Below are 23,438 nucleotides of genomic sequence, written 5' to 3'. Positions count from 1 at the left end.
AACTCCCCCTCCCACTCTGCCGAGGACATGGAGGTCCTGGGCCTCCTTCACTGCTGCTCCCTCACCACCTGACGCCTGGAGGAAGAACGCCTCATCTTCCGCCTCGGAACACTTCAACCCCAGGACATCAATGTGGACTTCAACAGTTTCCTCATTTCCCCTTCCCACTTCACCCCAGCTCCAAACTTCCAGTTCAGCACTGTTCCCATGACTTGTCCTACCTGCCTATCTTCCTTTCCACCTATCCATTCCACCCTCGTCTCTGACCTATCACCATCATCTGCACCCCCATTCACCTATTGTACTCTATGCTACTTTCTCCCCACCCCCCACCCTCCTCTCATTTATCTCTCCACCCTGTAGGCACCCTGCCTCTATTCCTGATGAATGGCTTTTGCCCGAAACGTCGATTTTCCTGCTCCTCGGATGCTGCCTGAACTGCTGTGCTCTTGTTCTATGATCGATCAACTTATTACAGAGCTAAGAGAAAGTGAGGACTGCAGATGCTGGAGATCAGAGTCGAGAGTGTGGTGCTGGAAAAGCGCAGCAGGTCAGGCAGCATCTGCGGAGCAGGTGAATCGACGTTTCGGGCATAAGCCCTTCATCAGAAATGGTAATGAAAGGGCTCTTGCTCGAAACGTCAATTCTCCTGCTCTTCGGATGCTGCCTGCACTTTGGACTCATTTAGAGAGCTGCAGAACGTGAAGTACAAAGATTTAATTGGAAAGAACCATCTTAAATATCATAGATGGAATGTACATAATCACAAATAGACAAAGAAGATGTTGACTTCCCAAACTGCAGGTCTTTACTAAAGTCAAATGTTATGGTCAGGGGATAGAGGTAACTTGAACCTTCTGTCCATCAGTAAACATAGAAACATAGGAAACAGGCAAGAGTAGGCCATTCAGCCCTACAAACCTGTACCACCATTCTATATAATCATGGTTTACCATGCAATCTCAATATTCTATTCCCACTTTCTTCCCATCCCCCTTGATCCCTTTAGGTGCAAGGGCCATGTCCAGCTCCCTCCTGAATGGATCTAATGAACTGGTCCTAACAGCTTCCTGTGGGAGAGAATTCCACCGGTTCACAACTGTGTGCAGAAATTCTTCCTCATCCCAGTCTTCAATGGCTTACCCCTTATTCTTAGATTTAGGGTGTAGGTTTGCTCGCTGAGCTGTAGGTTTGATATCCAGACATTTCATTACCTGGCTAGGTAACATCATCAGTGGTGACCTCCAAGTGAAGCTTGGGGGGATCTGCCTTTGGAGGTAGTATGGGCTGAAGTCAGAAATAGGAAAGGAGCAGTCACCTTGTTGGGTATTTACTATAGGCCCCCCAATAGCAGCAGAGATGTGGAGAAACAGATTGGGAAACAGATTTTGGAAAGGTGCAGAAGCCACAGGGTAGTAGTCATGGGCGATTTCAATTTCCCAAATATTGATTGGAAGCTCTTTAGATCAAGTAAATTGGATTGGGCGGTGTTTGTGCAGTGTGTCCAGGTAGCTTTTCTAACTCAGTATGTAGATTGTCCGACCAGAGGGGAGGCCATATTGGATTTGGTACTTGGTAACGAACTGGGGCAAGTGATGGGCTTGTTAGTGGGTGAGCATTTTGGTGATGGTGACCACAATTCTGTGACTTTCACCTTGGTTATGGAGAGAGATAGGTGCATGCAACAGGGTAGGTTTTACAACTGGGGGAAGGGTAAATACGATGCTGCAAGACAGGATCTGAGGAGCATAAGTTGGGAGCATAGGCTGTCAGGGAAGGATGTTGTTGAAATGTGGAACTTTTTCAAGGAACAGATATGACGTGTCCTTGATATGTATGTACCTATCAGGCAGGAAAGAGATGGTCGTGTGAGGGAACCTTGGTTGACGAGGGAGGTTGAATGTCTAGTAAAGAGGAAGAAGGAGGCTTACATAAGGTTGAGGTTCAGACAGAGCGTTGGAAGGATACAGGATAGCCAGGAGGGAGCTGAAGAAAGGGATTAGGAGAGCTAAGAGAGGGCATGAAAAATCTTTGGTGGGGAGGATCAAGGATAACCCCAAGGCCTTTTATGCGTATGTGAGAAACATGAGAATGACGAGAACGAGGGTAGGTCCGATCAAGGATAGTAGTGGAAGACTGTGTATTGAGTCGGAAGAGATAGGAGAGGTCTTGAATGAGTACTTTTCTTCAGTATTTACAAATGAGAGGGACCATATTGTTGAAGAGGAGAGTGTGAAACGGACTGATAAGCTAGAAGAGATACTTGTTAGAAAGGAAGATGTGTTGGGCATTTTAAAAAAACTTGAGGATAGACAAGTCCCCCAGGCCTGACGGGATATATCCTAGGATTATGTGGGAAGCAAGAGAGGAAATTGCAGAGCCATTGGCAATGATCTTTTCATCTTTACTGTCAACGGGGGTGGTGCCAGGGGACTGGAGAGTGGCGAATGTTGTGCCCCTGTTCAAAAAAGGGAATAGGGATAACCCCGGGAATTACAGGCCAGTTAGTCTTACTTCGGTGGTAGGCAAAGTAATGGAAAGGGTACTGAGGGATAGGATTTATGAGTATCTGGAAAGACACTGCTTGATTAGGGACAGCCAGCACGGATTTGTGAGGGGTAGGTCTTGCCTTACAAGTCTTATTGAATTCTTTGAGGAGGTGACCAAGCATGTGGATGAGGGTAGAGCAGTGGATGTAGTGTACATGGATTTTAGTGAGCCATTTGATAAGGTTCCCCATGGTAGGCTCATGCGGAAAGTCAGGAGGCATGGGATAGTGGGAAATTTGGCCAGTTGGATAGAAAACTGGCTAACCGGTCGAAGTCAGAGAGTGGTGGTAGATGGCAAATATTCAGCCTGGAGCCCAATTACAAGTGGAGTTCCGCAGGGATCAGTTCTGGGTCCTCTGCTGTTTGTAATTTTTATTAATGACTTGGAAGAGGGAGTCGAAGGGTGGGTCAGTAAATTTGCAGACGATACGAAGATAGGTGGAGTTGTGGATAGTGAGGAGGGCTGTTGTCGGCTGCAAAGGGACTTGGATATGATGCAGAACTGGGCTGAGGAGTGGCAGATGGAGTTCAACCCTGTCAAGTGTGAGGTTGTCCATTTTGGAAGGACAAATAAGAATGTGGAATACAGGGTTAACGGTAGAGTTCTTAGTCAGGTGGAGGAGCAGAGGGATCTTGGGGTCTATGTTCATAGATCTTTGAAAGTTGCCACTCAGGTGGATAGAGCTTGTAAGAAGGCCTAAGGTGTATTAGCGTTCATTAGCAGAGGGATTGAATTCAAGAGTCGTGAAGTGATGTTGCAGCTGTACAGGACCTTGGTTAGTCCACATTTGGAGTAGATTGTGCAGTTCTGGTCGCCTCAATATAGGAAAGATGTGGAAGCTTTGGAGAGGGTGCAGAGCAGATTTACCAGGATGTTGCATGGAATGGATAATAGGTCGTACGAGGATAGGTTGAGAGTGCTAGGCTTTTTCTCATTGGAACGGCGAAGGATGAGGGGTGACTTGATAGAGGTTTATAAGATGATCAGAGGAATAGATAGAATAGACAGTCAGAAACTTTTTCCCCGGGTACAACAGAGTGTTACAAGGGGATATAAATTTAAGGTGAAGGATGGAAGGTATAGGGGGGATGTCAGGGGTAGGTTCTTTACCCAGAGAGTGGTGGGGGCATGGAATGTGCTGCCTGTGGGAGCGGCAGAGTCAGAATAATTGGTGACCTTTAAGCGGCAATTGGATAGGTACATGGATGGGTGCTTAAGCTAGGATAAATGTTCGGCACAACATCGTGGGCTGAAGGGCCTGTTCTGTGCTGTATTGTTCTATGTTCTATGAAGCGAAGCTGTTGTCTCCTGCTTTCTACTTATATCTTTCTCCTGGATGGGGTTTGTGGTGATGTCATTTCCTGTTCGTTTTGGAGGGGTAATGAAACATCTGGATATCAAACCTCCAGCTCAGCGAGCAAACCTACACTTTAAACCTCAATCTGAGCTACAAACCTTCACAAATTCCTAGATTGTGAGGTGCTTTTCAAAATTCTTTCTTCCTTTTGCTCATTTTTCAAATAGGCCATGGCATGTTTCCCTCACACACTGCTTCTGAAATCCATTTTATTAAATGACCCATAATAAACAAGGGGTCAAATGACGTACTCTTGCTGTGTTCTCTGTTTCTATTTTTGTGCTATTTGCCGATGTGTTTTTAATTCCATTAGGGTTGCCAATTTGTATTTTGGTTAGGACCCTAAAAACTGGCACGGCTAATAATTCAGATCAGTGTCTTAAGAATCCTTACACCAATTGCTTTGGCCTCCATTTCAAACATATTTCACTTGGATGTTCGAGAATGTGTTTGAAGTCTTAGATACTTTTGTTTTCCTTCAGTCCCTTTGAGAGTTTCTGAACCGTAATAAAGTTTCACAAGTGTGCATTAACATTTTTCTAATTGCAGAATTAGTGACATTCGTCACTTTATTATTCAACACCGCCCTACTTATGCTGCTTCCTCCTTTGTATTGATGACGACTTTCCCAAGTAAAGAGCTGATAGATGAAGAGCAAACTCTGCTAGAGGCCAAACTACTTAATGCAGTGATTGTTCAGCGTGTGAAGTAATTTTACCTTTGTAGAACTGTACAGGATAGTACAAACTGGACAAATCTTTCAATATACTGAATTTAAACAATGTATGCCACATGGTAAAATTCCCATGACACTCGCCTCAAACCAACTTTGCACAACAAGGAGGGATAAAGGTGTTGTGGGACCTGCAGCAAGAGGCTATCCTCACTTTGCTATGAAGGCCTTATGAGAACACTTGTCTATACAGTAAAGACATACATTTAATACGAAAAAAGTCTACTTATTCTCAAATGGGAAATTCTCTGTCATATCAGTAACTGGAAACATTCTGCAAAAGTAACTGGAGCCTTCAGATAACTGTTACAAACTTGAAACTTTGTTTGAACAACCACTACTGTATTTGAGCTAGATTCACTTGAATTTTCAAACAGCTATTTTAAATTGTGCATCTGGAGATTAAAAATGCACTACTTGATAAAGACGTATTTATGCATGACATGAGAATATTGAGTATAATATTGACATTTTATGGGATCTGTAAGAAGTCATTAAAATTTATGTATATTTGGTAATCTCAATTGTGGAATAAAACATTGTTAACATGCGTGCCATAAAATTATATTATAGTGAATGTTGCATTAGTTGATATATGCAGTTGTATCCTTGAGATGAACATTACCAGCCATGTCAGGAATGTCTTAACTTGATAGGTTCTTTGAATTGCTTGCAGCAGCAATGACTGCATGTTTCATTGCTTATAGAACCAGTTTATTTTGAAATTCAATGATGGCTCAAAACATTGGAGTGCCTTTTATTTTCAAATAATTGGAGCAGACTACTTGGCTTAGTTTGAGTTATGAGTCTGTCATAGGATATGGATATTAGTATTCAGTTTGTTATTAATTATCTTCCATTTTATTGCTGGTTGTGCAATGATTATGATGAATTTAGAAATAAAAATGGTAATTCTGGACCCTGGGGTCCAGAATGTGAGAAAATTAATATTAATATTATTCAGCACTGATTGGTTAGCCTGGTCTTAATCTCATGGTACTGGTTGTGGATGTGGATGGCATAGGTTTCACAACTATATCAAGAATGCCCTTCACCACCATCTTTTTGAGGACAATTAGGAATTTGCAATAAATTTGTGGGTGGCACGGTGACACAGTGGTTAGCACTGCTGCCTCACAGCACTAGAGACCCGGGTTCAATTCCTGCCTCAGGCGACTGACTGTGTGAAGTTTGCACATTCTCTCTGTGTCTGCGTGGGTTTCCTCCCACAGTCCAAAAATGTGCAGGTTAGGTGAATTGGCCGTAGTGTTAGGGGCAGGGGTAAATGTAGGGGAATGGGTCTGGGTGGGTTGTGCTTCAGTGGGTCGGTGTGGACTTGTTGAGCCGAAGTAATCTAATCTAATACTGACCTAGTCAGCAATCACATCCCATGGACAACTATAAAAAGATCTTTGTAGTTGGCAAAGGTGTGTCTTGTCATTGCTTGGTAATTTTTCAAATGGGTGCATTCTCACTAAAATGGGAAATCTTTACATTTGGCTATTGTACATAACTGAAATCCTGTAGATAACAGACTGACTTTTATCAAGTCTTTTATTTTCATACTAACCCTTTAAGTGCTTAGAAGGATATGCAAATATAGCTGTAGAACACTAGATTTCAGTAGATAATGAAATTCCAGCCTTCATTTAAACACATTGGCCTTGTTGAATTTTTATTAAAAGGAGTCTGCATTTTTTTGTGTTAAGAAGAAACTTGCAATGAATATTGAATGTATCAGTAATTGTAACACTCGTCAGTTTACATTAATTTTCACTAAGTTTTTTTTAAGATGATGTTGCAGCTCTGAATCTAACTAGTTTTAACAGGACAGTTATTTTACTAACCTCATGGAATGTTCCTTTGCACAGTAATTAAATATTTTCCTGCAAACAGATGCTTTGAACAGTGATTTATTTCTTCTCTGCTTGCAAGAAGTCAAATTCATTGCACCTTCATAAATAGCAGCAGCATACTACACGTTTTTAAATGCTACAATTTATGGTGAATTGATTTAATTTGTATTCTTTCAGTCATAGATTTTTATAAAAATAAATTGTTCAAATCAGTCAGAAACTGGACACCATACCAAATACACCCATATTCTGCTTGCAGCCCAAATCCTTTTTATTCATAATAGACACGATTTCCCAATAACATCAATATGTAGTATGGTGCTGCACTGCCACTGAGTGGTAACATGTAGCTTTGCACCCATAATTCCTTTGCCATGATTTGTTTCCAGCTTAAATCTTATTCTTTCAGCAAATCAAACTGAAATGTAAGCACCAACACAGGTGGAAGAATAAATGCTATTCTTGGGCAGCTCTGGAATGTATCTGAGGGCTGAATTAAAACGCCATCAATAGAAGCCTGTCATTAACGTAATTGGGTGCATTTCCCATGGGATAAAGATAAAACTGCTTGCTTGTGTTTAAAATTCTCATTTTTAAAATTTCAGCTATTAGTTTTAATACAAGACAAATTCATTGTGAGTGATGATTAAACCATAGATGATAAACTAACTCTTTGTAGACGTAGAGCCGTAGAAATGTACAGCACAGAAACAGACCCTTTGGTCCAACTCGTCCAACCTAATCTAGTCCCACCTGCCAGCACACGGCCCATATCTCTCCAAACCCTTCCTATTCATATACAATATTCATATTCCAGGTGTCTTCTCAATGTTGTAATTGTACCAACCTCCTACACTTCCTCTGGCAGCTCTTTCCATACTCTCACCACTCTCTGTGTGAAAAAGTTGCCCCGTAGGTCTCTTCTATATTCTTCCCCTCTCACCCTAAACCTATGCTCTCTAATTCTGGACTTTCCCACTCCAGGGAAAAGACCTTGTCTATTTACCTTATCCATGCCCCTCATGATTTTATAAACCTTTATAAGGTCAGTTCTCAGCCTCCAGCACTCCAGGGAAAACAGCCCCAGCCTATTCAGCTTCTCCCTATAGTTCATTCCTCCAACCCTGGCAAAGTTCTTGCAAATCTTTTCTGAACCCTTTCAAGTTTCACAACATTTTTCCTATAGTAAGGACCCAAAATTGCACGTAATATTCCAAAAGTGGCTTAACCAATGTCCTGTACAGCCACAACACGACCTCCCAATTCCTGTACTCAATACTCTGACCAATAAAGGAAAGCATATGAAACCCCTTCTTCACGATCCAATCTACCTATGACTATTTCAAGGAGCTATGAACCTGGTCTCTAAGGTCTCTTTGTTCAGCATCACTCCCTAGGACCTTACCATTAGGTGTATAAGTCCTGCTAAGATTTGCTTTCCCAAAATGCAACAACTCACTTTTATCTAAATTAAATTCCATCTGCCACTCCTCAGCCAACTGGTTCATCTGATCAAGATCCCGTTGTAATCTGAGGCAACCTTCACTGCTGTTCACTACAACTCCGATTTTGGTGTCATCTGCAAACTTACTAACTATATCTGTTATGCTCACATCCAAATTATTTATATAAATTACGAAACGTAGTGGACCCAACAACGATCCTTGTGGCACTCCACTGGTCACAGGCCTCCAGTCTGAAAAACAACCCTCCACCACCACCCTCTGTCTTCTGCCTTAGAGCCAGTTCTATATTCAAGTGGCTAGTTCTCTCTGTATTGCATGAGATCTAACCTTGTTAACCAGTCTCCCATGGGAAACCTTGTCAAATGACTTACTGAAGTTCATATTATATCATGTCCACCACTCTGCCCTCATCAATCCTCTTGGTTACTTCAAAAAAACTCAATCAAGTTTGAGAGACATGATTTTCCACGCACAAAGCCATGCTAACTGATCAGTCCTTGCCTTTCCAAACTACGTGTAAATCCTGTCCCACAGGATTCCCTCCAACAATTTGCCCACCACCGATGTCAGACTCACTGGTCTATAGTTCCCTGGTTTGCCCTTACCACCTTTTTAAAATAGTGGTACCACATTAGCCAACATCCAGGCATCTGGCATCTCAACCTGTGTCTATCCATGATACAAATATCTCAGCAAGAGGCCCAGCAAACACTAGCTTCCCACAGGATTCTGGGGATTTATCCACCTTTATGTGTTTCAAGACATCCAGCACTTCCTCCTCTGCAATACGGACATTTTTCAAGATGTCACCATCAATTTTCCCATATTCTACATCTTCCATGTCCTTCTCCAAAGTAAGCACTGAGGCAAAATGCTCGTTTAGTATTTCCCCCATCTCCTGCAGCTCCACGCAGAGGGTGCCTTGCTGATCTTTGAGGGGCCCTGTTTTCTCCCTAGTTACCCTTTTGTCCTTAATGTGTTTGCATTCTCCTTAACTCTATTTGCCAAAGCTATCTCATGTCCCCTTTTGCCCTCCTAATTTCCTTATGTGTACTCCTACTGCCTCAATACGCTTCTAAGGATTCATTCAATCTATCCTGTCTTCGCAAGGTTTGTGAAGGTTTGTAGCTCAGGTTGAGGTTTAGGGTGTAGGTTTGCTCGCTGAGCTGTAGGTTTGATATCCAGATGTTTCATTACCTGGCTAGGTAACATCATCAGTGGCAACCTCCAAGTGAAGCGAAGCTGTTCTCTCCTGCTTTCTATTTATTTCTATAAATGATGATGTTACCTAGCCAGGTAATGAAACGTCTGGATATCAAACCTATAGCTCAGCGAGCAAACCTACACCCTATCTTGTCTATACCTGACATAATTTGGAGATGCCGGTTTTGGACTGGGGTGTACAAAGTTAAAAATCACACAACACCAGGTTATAGTCCAACAGGTTTAATTGGAAGCACACTAGCTTTCGGAGCGACGCTCCATCAGGTGATTCTGGAGGGCTCGATCGTAACACAATCACCTGATGAAAGAGCGTCGCTCCGAAAGCTAGTGTGCTTCCAATTAAACCTGTTGGACTATAACCTGGTACCGTGTGATTTTTAGCTTTGTATACCTGACATATGCTTCTTTCTTTCTCTTAACCAAATCCCCCTCAACGGTTGATGGTGCCAAATGTAAAATCAGACGAGGGATGGCTGGCTGGTGGACTTGGGATGCATTTCCTTGTACTAACAGCAGTCAAAAACACTACAACAAGGCTGAAAATAATGAAGCATATGTTGCCACTTCATCAAAAATCTGGACTGTTTGAGCTTCGGAGGCTACTCTACTTTCACCAATAGAATTGAGCAATCCAAGGAGGGAAATTGATCCTATACCTTGACAGTGAAAAAAACATGAGAAAAGGAATGTGACACTGGGTAATCCATAATTAGGCATTCTGACTAAATGGAGTTAAAAATCACACAACACCAGGTTATAGTCCAACAGGTTTAATTGAAAGCTTTCTATTAAACCTGTTGGACTATAACCTGGTGTTGTGTAATTTTTAACTTTGTACATCCCAGTCCAAAACCGGCATCTCTAAATCTAAATGGAAGTGCGTATTAAAACTTGTGGCAAGCTATTTTGAAGGTGCTTCCGAGCCAGCTCAAAGCCTCTTCAATGCAACTTCTAAAGTCGAAGCCAGGCTCTTCACTGCAGCAGGAACCATTTTACCTGGCAAAACTACATTAGCACTTCTGCCCTCTCACATGTAAGACCACATGTCTGGGATTATTTCAAAAACAGTTCAATTTCTTCATTCTTATATATGCATCAACAATAAAACATTGAGCTTTTCTCATTTCTTTGCATTTTACACCATTGTTAGTTGCTATATTTTTTGAAACAGTTTTATAGAACTGGCTTATGTTCTCCTAGAAGTGCAGTGTAATTTTCACAGCCTTCCCCGTCATCCCAGTCTCTCCACAGAAAATCATAAAAGAATATTCCCCAGAGCTTTATAAAAGATAAATGAAAGGCAAATCAGAATTTGACATGTTCAATTAACGATAAGGTACTGGAGAATGTTGCCAAACAAAGAGACCTTGAAGTGGAGTTCCTTTGGGTTTCTTGAAAGTGGAGTCGCAGGTAGACAAGGTGGTGAAGGTGGAGTTTGGTACGCTTGCCTTGATTGGTCAGTGCATTGAGCATAGGAGTTGGGAGGTCATGTTGCAGCATTGATTAGGCCACTTTTGGAATCCAGGTCCCTGGTACTGTGCGACAGTAGTGCTAACCACTGAGCCACCATGCCACTCATCGGGAAAAGGATGGAATCCAAAAATAAAGGGTTTTGTTTTAGTTGTACAGCACTTTGATTAGAGCACACTGAGGAGACTGTTTGGTCTCTATATCTAAAGAAGGATGTGTTTGCATTGGACATGGTACAGTGAAAGTTCATGAGATTGGCTCCTGAAAGAAAATAAAGGCTTGCTTTTTCACAACCACTAGATGTCTCAAAGAAGCCAATAAAGTATTTTTGAAGAGTAGTCAGTGTTATAACACTTGTGACACGAGACAGGTGTGCCCTAACTGACACCTGGCATGTCAGAGTTGTTCTAAAATGAGAGGCTGGAGAGAGTTGGTCGACACATTGCTCTTTGGAGGTAAGATGAGAGTCATTGCATTCTGAAGGAGCTTTAAACGTTAGACACAAAGATGTTATATTCTCTTGCCTGTGATTCTAAAACATGGAGATGTCACCCTGGCATAAGGGCTGATTGTTTTATACTGAAATGAGGAGAAATATCTCCTCTTGGAGTCAAAGAGTTGTACAGCATTGAAACAGACCGTTTGGTTCAACTCGTCTATGCTAGCCAAAGATCCTAAATTAATCCAGTCCCAGTTACTAGCACATGGCCCATATCCCTCTAAACCCTTCTTATTCATATATCCATGCAAATGCCTTTTAAATGCTGTAATTATATCAGCCTCCAGCACTTCCTCTTGCAGCTCATTCCATACACGCACCATCCTCTGCGTGAAAAATTTGCCCCTTAAGTCCCTTTACAATCTTTCCCCTCTCACCCTAAACCTATGCCCTCTAGTTTTAGACTCACCACCTCTGGGGAAAATATCTTGTTTTTTCACTTGAACCATGCCCGTCATGATTTTATAAGCCTCTATAAGGTCACCCCTCAGCCTCCCACGCTCCAGGAAAAACAGCCACAGCCTATTCAGCCTCTCCCTATAGCGCAAACCCTCCAATTCTGGCAAAGTTCTTGCAAATCTTTTCTGAACCCTTTCAAGTTTCACAACATCTTCCTATAGTAAGGAGACCAGATTTGCACACAATATTCCTACAGTGGCCAACCAATATCCTGTATAGCCGAAATAAGACTGCCCAACTCATTTACTCAATACACTGACCAATAAAAGCAAGCATACCAAACACCTTCTTCACTATCCTATCTACCTGCGACTCCACTTTCAAAGAGCTATGAAACTGCACTCCAAGGTCTCTTTGTTCAGCAACACTTCCCAGGACCTTCCCATTAAATGTATAAGTCCTGCTCTGATTTGCTTTGTCCAAAAGGGGTGGCATGGTGGCTCAGTGGTTAGCACTGCTGCCTCACAGCGCCAGGGATCTAGGTTCAATTCCTGCCTTGGGTGACTGTGTGGGTTTCCTCTGGGTGCTCCAGGTTTCCTTCCACAATCCAATGATGTGCAGGCCAGGTGAATTGACCACGCTAAATTGCCCATAGTGTTAGATGCATTAGTCAGGGGTAAATATAGGGTTGGGGAATGAGCCTGGGTGGGATACTCTTTGGAGGGTCGGTGTGGACTTGTTGGGCCTAAGGGCCTGTTTCCATACTGTAGGAAATCTTAGCTTATAAAAATGTAGCACCTCACATTTACCTAAATTAAAATCCATCTGCCACTCCTCAGCCTATGGACCCATCTGATCAAGATCCCATTGTACTCTGAGGTAACCTTCTTTGCTGTCCTGTCCATTACCCCTCCAATTTTGGTGTCATCTGTAAACTTACTACATGTACCTACTACGTTCACATCCAAATCATTTACGAAAAGTAGTGGACCCAGCATCGATCCTTGTGGCACTCTACTGGTCACAATCCACCAGTCTGAAAAGTAACCTACCACCACCACCCTCTGTGTTTTACATTTGAGTCAGTTCTGTATCCAAATGCCTAGTTCTGCCTGTATTCCATGAGGTCTAATCTTGCTAACCAGTCTCCCATGGGGAACTGCCCTCATCAATCTTCTTTGTTACTTCTTCAAATATCCAAACATCTCAGTAAGAGGCCCAGCAATCACTTCTCTACCCTTCCACAGAATTCTAGGGTACACCTGATCAGGTTCTGGAGATTTATCTACCTTTATGGAAGACTGTGACTCTTTAGAATTTTCTATCCCAGTTAATAACTACTCAATTGTTGAATATAGTTGAGGTTGAGATAATTAGATATTCTTCTTTTAAGGTATCAAAGGAAAAGTGGAATTAAGTCAAAAGATCAGTCACAATGGCAGAAAGTTCTCAAGGAGCTGAACAATCTTATTTCTGCATCTCAGTCTTTAGTTCCTGGATCCAGCGTGTTATTGCCTCACATGTCTGTGCTGAGCTTTCCCAGACTCCTCCGTTGAACCTCTCCAATCAGACTTCCATCTCAGTCACAAAACAATATTTATCAAAGGTACAAATGATGCCCTGTATCATTATGAAAAAATGCAAATTATCGCTCTTTGTACTTCCTCATCTTCTTTCTGGATTTGACACACCATTCTCACCTAACACCTCTCCACTATAGCCCACACAGGTAAAATCACAATCACTGGGTTTACTTGGATCTGCTTCATCACAGTCAAAGAATCACATGCACTGGCTTCTCTTCCTCCTCCTGTATTATTGCCTTCAGTGTCCCCAAGGATCAACCTTTGATCCTGTCCATTTGTTATCTGAATAACACTTCTCAATGATAATATCTTCCACATAGACACTGATGGCACAGAGCTTTACTTTGCCATTCCCGCAACCCTCTGCTCTCTTAAAATTATCAGACTGCTAACCTGACATCCAGGACTTGGTGAGCAGATATTTTCTCCAATGAGCCATTGGAAAGACTTTTGACCTTGCCATTAACTTCAGGCCTGAACCATGACTTTACCCATGGTCTGGTTTCTCTCTGAGGCTGAACTAGACTGAACGCAACCGTGGCACTATTCTTGACCCTGAGATAAACTTTCCATTTCACTTCTATGCCACCTTGAAGACTGCCTATTTCCATCTCTGTCATATTGACCTGTCTTGTGCTTCAGTTTAGCTGCAGATGAAATCCATGTAATGCCTTTGCTATTTTAAAGTTTGAATATACTCCTGGACGGCTTCCCATTTTCTATCCTCTGAAACCTGATGTCATTCAAGACACTGCAGTTTCCTTATGCATACCAAGTTCCAGTCACCCTGCATAATACATTGGCTCCCAATTAAGCAAAGGTACAATTGTAACATTCTCCTCCTTGCTTGCAAAGCCCAACATGTCCTCTCTATCTCTGTGACCTGATCCGACTGCACAACACACAGCAAACACTGGAAGCAGCTTGTGAAAGACAGAGCAAAATCATTCAGCAAGCAATGAATGAAATTTCAGATCTGTCACCCTGCCACATCCTGTCGTGAGTGGTTGATAATTATATGGTAGTGGATAATTAAACAATTAAACAGATTAGGAAGCTTCACAAAAATTCCCAAACTCGATGTTGGGGAACCCAGCACATCAGTGAAAAAGGCAATACTGAAGCTTTTGCAACTGCCTTCAAACAGCAATACTGAGTGGGTGATACAGTTCAGCTTCCTCCAGAGGGGCCCACATTTCCTTTAATATAAAACACCCGTGTGCCAAGTGTTTCAGTTTCTTGCAGTTAGAGTACAGCCTTCCATGTTACTAACCTAAAATACACTGCTTTTTGTCATTTATATGGATATGAATATAGGAGGAATGGTTCGTAAGTTTGCAGATGACACCAAAATTAGTAGTGTAGTAGACAGCGAAGAAGGTTACCTCAGAGTACAAGGATACCTTGATTAGATAGGCCAAGGAGTGACAGCTGGAGTTTACTTTAAATAAATGTGAGATGCTGCATTTTGAAAAGGCAAATCAGGACAGGAATTATACACTTAATGGGAAGGTCCTGGGAAGTGCTGACAAATAAAGAGATCTTGGGGTGCAGGTTCATAGCTCCTTGAAAGTAGAGTCGCAGGTCGACAGAGTAGTGAAGAAGGTGTTTGGAACGCTTGCCTTTATTGGTCATTAATTGAGTATATGAGTTTAGAGGTCATGTTGCAGCTCTATGAGACATTGGTTAGGCCACTGTTGGAATACTGCATTCAGTTCTGGATAAATCTTGTGAAACTTGAAAGGGTTCAGAAAAGATTTACAGGGATGTTACCAGGGTTGGAAGATTTGAGCTATAGAGAGAGACTGAATAAGCTGGGGCTGTTTTCCCTGGAGCATCGGAGGCTGAGGGGTGACCTTATAGAGGTTTATAAAATCATGAGGGGCATGGATAGGGTAAATAGGCAAAGTCTTTTCCTTGGGATAGGTGAGTCCAGAACTAGGGGGCATAAGTTTAGGGTGAAAGGGGAAAGATATAAAAGAGACCTAAGGGGCAACGTTTTCACACACAGGGTGGTACATGTATGGAATGAGCTGCCAGAGGAAGTGGTGGAGGCTGGCACAATTACGTAATTTAAAAGGCTTCTGGTTGGGTATATGAATAGAAAGGGTTTGGAGGGATATGGGCCAAGTGCTGGCAAATAAGACTAGATTGGTTTGGGATATCTGATCGGCATGGACGAGTTGGACTGAAGGGTCTGTTTCTGGGCAGTTCCACATTTCCCCACATTACACACTATTTGTCAGATTTTTGCTCATTCACTTAATCTATCATTATTATTTTGCAGCATCTTTATGTCCTCTTCACAACTTACTTTTCTATCTTTGTGTCATCAGCAAATTTTGCAATCATACCTTTGTCTTTTCATCTGAGTAGTTTATATGAATGGTAAATTGTTGAGGTCCCAGCCCCAATTGCTATGGCATAAGCAGAACAGTTACCTTGAGCTGCCTGGCAAATAATTGAAATTATTGGAAGGTAAACAATCCAGAAGGAAACCCAGTAAAACTTGCAATGACACATCCCTGGTCTGACTTGTGTAACTCAGAACAGTGCTCCAGTATGACTAGTACATTAATTTCTGTTAATTACTATTTTTTTACTCTGGGAAATACTCATTCAAGCAAAGAAATAGAATCAAAAGAAGACATCATTTGTGATGAAATTGTTTCTAGTCGGTTGAGGTCTATACCCTTGTTAGTGAACATTAAGAGCCTTTAGTAACAAGTTGCAACATTCTTTAGAATTAGAATTAGGTTTATTGTCAACCTTACAGATTCAGGGCCCAGTTCCATGTGATCTGATGTCACTTTGGCATTGTTCTTTACACACTTGCTCAGCAGCTATTCCTCTACTAAACAAAAAAATTAACCATTTCATCTGTATTGTTGAAGCCAATATTGAATGGCCGTTTCACAAGTTTACTTTGAGTTTGACTGTAACAGAACAGGATGCTGAGGATGACAGTGATTTCAGTTTGAGAGGAAAGTTAGCCAATGAAAACAAAAGGTTGCTGGGAGCTCAGGGTCTTGCTCGCAGCCTGAAGCAGGGAATTCCTCAATGCTGCTGCCGCCCTGGTTTCTCCAGGAGACCACATCATGAGCAGTGAACCCAAAAGGTAGTTTGAAGAAATATACACAAATCACCGAGTTATTTTTCCAGCATTTTTTACTTTTATTTCCAGACTAAAGGACCTTTATAAGGTCACCCCTTAGCCTCTAACACTCCAGGGAAAATAGTCCAAGCTTATTCAACCTCTCCCCGAAGCTCAAACTCTCCAACCATCCTTTTGTCATGCAGTCTGAGTTACTGTGTACATTGGCTAGTATGTCAAACACCTCCTGTTACTGTCAAAGGACATTGAAGATTTTGGCTCCCACTTAGAAACAGGCCTGGGTGAGGCTGCCCTCCCTGAAATCTCAGCTTCATTTTTCACGTTGCCCTGCACACCTAGAGTTACTGTCACTGCTTTTCCTACATGTGTTGTATGGGCAAGTCACCTATTCTCATAGGATATGGCTGTTTCTTACTAAAATGTCTCCAAGAAAACTCTTGTGTACTTTTAGACACTTTGCAATGGAAAAGTTCCAAATATTTAATTATTTTCAACTGGGATATTTCAAGCTATAGTCATGTTTCTATAATTAACTGTCGAGAGAGCTTTGCTTCATTAAAAAGGTTAAGAACATTTAAGGTCAATTTAATTTATTAAAGGACAAACAGCAACAGGAGAATGGGAAGAGAGAAAGCTGTCTGTTTGATGAGGACAGAGACGTTTCATAATGATTCTATCAGCCAGAATATAGGAAACACAAGGTTGTATCTATAATTCATTCCCCTGTGAGTGTCTACATTGATTGTACTGCTTGGGGCAAGCAATAAACTCCACATAGCCAGAAGGCAAAAGTAAAATTAAACCCAACTCAGTCAATGACAATTTTCATGTCCAGATTCATCACAACATGTCTTTAAGTTTATGTATTTCCTCAGCTAATAATGCACTACATGCAAGTATCTATTAAAGAAGGAAATAAATTATAATAATAAGCTAACGTAAAACCCTATCTTGTGGGTATCTTTGCAAAGTTTGATTTGTGATCTGTAATGAGTTAACAGGTTTGAGCTGGGGTTACTGTAGGACACTATAATTGGCCTTTGGTGTTCCTCATTTAAAAAGAGGAAAATCACCTTAAGTAACCACTTGTTACTTAGCAACCGGTGTTATAAGTGTGTTTGTGGGTTGTGATTGGCTGTGAGTTGCGTAACATGATGGTTCTCAATGTTAAGCCCCACATTTGTATAACAGCTATTTTGGGTAGACTAGTTTCTACAATTCAAAAGGGACACAGACTCAATTCTGTGGGAAATTACATTTTAGTCTTGGGAAGTAGGGGATTAGAAGCTACATTAGAAAAGTACTTGCAATTATATTGCAAAGTTCATGCAAGAATAGTGATTGATTAAGTCACTCTCTAATTTAACTGATTACATTTGACCTGTGCAATGAAGTAAACAAAAGAATATACATAACTAATGGACAGATAGAATAAGTGGTGTTAATAAGTTCAGGTTTTAATTAACTTATGAGACATAAATTCAACTTTGTTCTTTACAACTCACTTATACTCATTAATGACTAGAGTTTTATAATACAGTGTACAATTTGAAAACTGAGAAGTATTGCAACTTGTACAGAGGATAATGATAGGTCTCAAAAGAACATAGGTTGGTGAAAGAAGCAGGCATGGTTGATGAAATACAATGGTAAGAGTATGTGAAGAGACACTTTGTCAGACATAAAAAGATAATATAAAATCAAAAATAATATTCATTTCTAAAACTATGCAGGAACAGAGAGAGTTGGTTATAAATGTATACAAACTGTCAAAGATATCATTGGGTTGAGAAAGTGATTAAAAGGACATGAGGGATTCTGGTCTGTATCAGTTGAGGTATGAGTACAAAACCAAGAAAGTTACAGAATTCACATTCAGACTCAACAAGAGGATTGAGTTCACTTTTGTCACCAGACACTCGAAAGGGTATGAAAGTTTTAATGAAGGCAGCAGTGCTAACCACTGAGCCACCATGTCACCCCAGAACATGGGAGGGAGAATATCAATCAAAATTTGAAATACAGTCTGAAAGTATTTTGATTTGCACAGATCCTATCAAAAACTGGGGAAAAAGGTGTGGAAGTATTCATTGTGTTATTTGAAAGAAAAATAGCGAGACAAATGAAATAGGCAAAAGAGGACTGCACGTTGTTCAGGCAGAGTAAGTTGACAGGGAAAGCACAGCAGATTTATACCTCACTGTCAGATGGTTTCTTGGAATTATAACATTGCAAAACAAAAATGCCTACATTAGTTGCAGATAAGTTAGTAGCAGAGACATACAGACATGTTTGTAAAATTCCAGGAAAATATGCATTTAATGCAAAATGGTTAAGAAAAATGATTCTGACAGGTTGATACAAGCATTAGAAGCTGAAACCACATATGAAACTCAGAGAGATTAGTCTCTTAGAAGAACTTAAACACTCACTACCTTCTGTAATAAGACCCCACGTTGAGGAATGAAGGGTTGCAGTTGCTAGACAAGCGGCAAAAATGGCTGACAGGTCTGAGCTAATCCATCAAATAAAATGTTTTGTAAATTTGAATGGGACAGTGACAGGAAGGTAGCCTAGGGAATGGATGGCTGGGGATGTACCAAGATCTCCTTCCCAGATCAGAGAGTGAATGTACTGAGGGTGGAGGTGAAAATCAAAAGCTGAAGTAGAACATAGAAGATAAAACATTACAGTGCGCTTCAGGCCCTTCGGCCCTCGATGTTGCACTGATCTGTGGAACCAATCTGAAGTCTATCTATCCTACACTATTCCAGTCAATATTTGGAAAGTTAAAGTCTGCCATAACAACTACCCTGTTACTCGTGCTCTTATCCAGAATCATCCTTGCTATCCTTTACACTACATCTCTAGAACTATTTGGAGGCCTATAAAAACTCCCAACAGGGTGATCTCTCCTTTCCTGTTTCTAACCTCAACCCATACTACCTCAGTAGATGAGTCCTCAAACATCTTTTCTGACCTTGATTAACAATTCCACATCTCCCCCTCTTTTACCATCTTCCTTGTTCTTATTGAAATATCAAATCCCAGTACCTGCAATAACTAACCCTGTCCCTGCTCTATCCACGTCTCCAAAATGGCCACAACATCGAAGTCCCAGATACCAACCTGTGCTGCAAGTTCACCCACCTTATTCCAAATGCTCCTGGCATTGAAGTAGACACACTTCAAACCACCTTCCTACTTGCTGGTGAAATCATGCAACCTTGAAACCTTATTTCTGACCTACTATTCTCAAGTTCCTGAACACTGGAACTATCCCCCTGCTGAATTAGTTTAAACCCTCCCAAAGAGTATTAGCAATTTCCCCCCAGTATATTGGTTACCCCTATGTTTTACATGTAGACCAGCCTGCTTATAGAGGTCACACTTACCCCAGAATGAGTCCCAATTATCCAGGCATCTGAAACCTTCCCTCCTGCACCATCCCCTGTGGCCACATGTTCAACTCCTCTTTCTCCCCATTCCTCGCCTCGCTAGCATGGGCAACAAATCAGAGACAACAACTCTCTTTGTTCTAGCTCTAAGCTTCCAGTGTAGCTGCCTGAATTTCTGCCTTAAATCCCCATCTCTCTTCCTGCTATGTCATTGGTGCCTATGTGGACCACGACTTGGGGATGGCTCCCCCTCCCCCTCCCCCTCAAGGATCCCGAAAACATGATCTGAGACATCACAAACCCTAGCACCTGGGAGGCAACACACCAAACATGAGTCTCTCTCGTCCCCACAGAACCTTCTACTGTCCGCCTAACTATGGAGTCCCTAATGACTATTGCTCTGCTCATCTCTCCCCTTCCTTTCTGAGCAACAGAGACAGACTCTGTGCCAGAGACCTGTACCCCACGGATTATACCTAGTAAGTCATTCCCCCTGAATAGTGTCCAAAATGGTATACTTGTTGTTGAGGGGAATAGCCACAGCCAAACTGCACTGCCTGCCAGTTTCCTTTCCGTCCCTTGACTATAACCCATCTACCTTTTTCTTGTACCTGAGGTGAGTCTACCTCCCTGTAACTCCTCTCAATAACCCCCTCTGCTTCCTGAATGATCCGAAGTTCATCCAGCTCCAGCTCCAGTTCCCTAATGCAGTTTTCTAGGAGCTGAGGTTGGGTGCACTTCCCGCAGATGAAGTCAGCAGGGACACTAGTGGTGACCTTTACCTCCCACATTTTGCAGGAGGAACATTCAGCTGCCCTAACCTCCATTCCCACTGTTTGAAATTCCTAAAGAGACTGTTGAGAAATAAAGAATTAAAAAAAAACTAGTTACCTTCTCAATCCAGTGCACAGAACCTTTGTCTTTAGTTGGAGGAGAGGATGGATGGGAGACTCTACTGAAGTAGCATTTCGGGTAATGCTACCACTCCAATATATTGCTTCACTTACTCAGCTCTCGTGCCTGCTCCTGTTCAGTGTGCGCTCTGCCTACTCACAAGGTAAGTTTTAAAATCAGTGATTCACCTTCCCGTCAGTCCCCAGCCCGACGCTCCTGCTCTTCCTGCAGAAGAAATAATAATGGAGCAAATGAATAAAATGAACAAAAGGTGTTTCCATTCTAACAAGGTAGGACACAGTCATTCAGAAAGCTGGAAATTGCGAGGGAATTATGAAAGGTCGTAAGAATGAGTGTGAAAAGGAAAACCAGAAGGATACAGCCACAGATCAGACTGCATCTTTAACTACAACTAGAGATTGGAAGTCGGCATTGCAGAGATAGGGACTCACGCAGAGTTAGCAGATTAAGTACAGAGAGTACAAAAGCTTTTTATGTAAAGGGAAGGTAACTCCTTTTCTCATCAAGCCCAGCAGGTCAGGCAGCATCCAAGGAGCAGGAGAATCGATGTTTCGGGCATGAGCCCTTCTTCAGGAGTGGAGAACGGCTCATGCCCGAAACATCATTCCTGAAGAAGGGCTCATGCCCGAAACATCGATTCTCCTGCTCCTTGGATGCTGCCTGACCTGCTGCGCTTTTCCAGCAACACATTTTCAGCTCTGATCTCCAGCATCTGCAGTCCTCACTTTCTCCTCCTTTTCTCATCAAACAAAGCACCCAAGTCCATAACAATCCTAAAGGGAAATCCCTTTGGGCAATAATTTAACAAGAATGAATGCGATAGTGGCAGCTATAATCACAGAAAGTCCGAGATGGTTGGGACAAAGAATTTGATTTCTTCCTATTGGCCAGCAGAGATTCCCAAATGAATCTATTAGTTTTAGCCCATTTGAATTGATTTATGGTCATGAGATTAGAATTGATCCATTGAAATTTTGTGAGGGTGAACTTCTTGAACTGAAAAGACTAATCCTCAATGTTGGACATGTGTCTGTGTTCTAGGAGAACATAAAGTAGCACAAGAGAATTTTGAAGTTTCAGAGGTGAAAAATGAAAGAATAGTCAGATAAACATTCAGAAACTAGAATGATTCAAGAAGGAGAATAGGTACTGTTCTTGTTGCCTCTGAAAGATGAGCTTCTCAAATCAAAGGCCCTTACAAAATAATGGGGTGAGTTGCTAAAGTGATTCACCTGATTGTAGGAAGACGACGTGTAGGTCTGTCACATAAACATGTTGAAATGACATCATCATAGGGAAGTGGAATATGATGAACATAATGAGTGAGTGAGAAGGAGAGGTAAACAGTTCTCAAAGTGAGTCTCCTACAATTTAAATACAAGGACAGTTAGACATTGTATCCTTATACTTAGAGAAAGCAGCATAAAGATGTAGTGAGGAAGTACAAGGTATTCTGTAGTGATACAGTCGCTGGGTCCCTAACTCTGTGGTTTGTAACCGATATGCTATGGCAAGATGAGAAGTGTGTCACAAGGTGTTTGAAGCAGCAGCTGCATTACCCGAGCATCAAGGTTGCGCCCGTGTTCTCAATTTTCACCAGAGCCTCGGGAAGCATTATTGAAAGCAGTATCTGCTGAAACTAGTTGGCCCTAACAACTGTGCAAGACTGAGCCTCCAGAGTTTGGGTGACATCCAATACCATGCATGTCAATTCCTTTCCAGATCAATAGGCTCCGAACACACAGGCAGGCAGGCCCAGGTTTCCCAGTAGCTCGCTGATTTTCAAGTTGATTTGAGCAGATATTAAAAATGTGTCTGTACTCTCAGTCAAAGACAGTGTATTTTTTTTCTGGTGAATTTGAAACATTAATGTTTTTGATCCTTCTTTAGCTTGTAGTTTGCACTGTGTTGCAAAACCTCTCTGGTAAGGCCATGGTAAATACAAGTCAAGATGACTTTTATGATCAATTTGGCTGAAACAAAGTGGGTGTATTTGTCTGATTGAAACATGTTTGTGTTACTGAAAAGGTTGGGAACCACTGGCCTAGCTAACCAAACATGTGATGTGGACATATGAAATTTAGAACTGATAAAATGATATTCTTATCAGTTGAGTTTAAGAAAACAAGCTCAAATATAAACAGAAGTTTAGAACATGCTGGCAAATCACTGAATTGAACCTAGTTAAAACAGCCGGAATTCACCAACAGTGTTAGTTAGTTAGTTAGTGTTAGGTTCTGTATAGATTACAGAAGGGAAAAATGGTGACAAAAGATAGATTCATATCCAATTCCACAGTTCAAAGATGGTGTTGATAGGATTGGCAATACCTCATGCCTTTCTAAGACTGAACACTTGAAGGGATACTGGTAACTGCCATTAACATCAAGGATTAAAAAAACACTTTAGTGACTCCAAATGTATTATACCAATACTCGGTAATGTCATTTGGATGTAGGAATGCTTCAACAACTTCAAAGACTTGCCAATCAAGTCATGGATAATGTTCATAGCTGTGCTGTTTACTTAGTCAATGTTCTGGTATATAGAGATAAGTAGAAAATCTGGTTAAGCAATTCCATTCTGCTGGCTTGGTAATAAAGTTACCAAGTTTTGAAAAGCAGGAGTAACCACCTAGGACGTATTGTAGGACAAGGATGCATGTTGTTAATGATAGCAAAACTGAAGGCTCCAATAGAATTCCCTCGTTCTAAAACATAATGTGTGGACTTTACTGGAAATTTTTGTGTAATTTCAATACAGTGGCTGTACCTTTAACAAATTTGTTCAAGAAGCAAGTGAAAGTGATTTGATTTGCGGAATCGAAAAGTGTGGTGTTGGAAAAGCACAGCAGATCAGGCAGCATCTGA

The 23,438-nt window shown here is 41.5% G+C and overlaps 2 protein-coding genes across 2 annotated transcripts in view; both read left to right on the top strand.

Moving 5' to 3' along the window:
* LOC140477522 (NSFL1 cofactor p47-like) overlaps positions 1 to 6,535 on the top strand; it is a 37,745-nt gene extending 31,210 nt beyond the window's left edge. The window contains exon 9 of the mRNA XM_072571594.1: positions 4,457 to 6,535. Within this exon, the coding sequence (XP_072427695.1) occupies positions 4,457 to 4,619 (163 nt within the window). The 3' untranslated portion in view covers positions 4,620 to 6,535. The remainder of the gene's footprint in view (positions 1 to 4,456) is intronic.
* A 4,555-nt stretch (positions 6,536 to 11,090) lies between these two features.
* The window catches only part of LOC140477521 (cytochrome P450 7A1-like), a 96,215-nt gene continuing 83,867 nt past the window's right edge, over positions 11,091 to 23,438 (top strand). Inside the window, exon 1 of the mRNA XM_072571593.1 lies at positions 11,091 to 11,111. The gene's annotated coding sequence lies outside the window, so the exon portion shown is untranslated. The remainder of the gene's footprint in view (positions 11,112 to 23,438) is intronic.

Source organism: Chiloscyllium punctatum, chromosome 5 (genome assembly GCF_047496795.1).
Source record: "Chiloscyllium punctatum isolate Juve2018m chromosome 5, sChiPun1.3, whole genome shotgun sequence".
Lineage (NCBI taxonomy): Eukaryota > Metazoa > Chordata > Chondrichthyes > Orectolobiformes > Hemiscylliidae > Chiloscyllium > Chiloscyllium punctatum.
The sequence above is the reverse complement of the archived record's forward strand: the minus strand, read 5'-3'. Positions and strand labels throughout refer to the sequence as shown.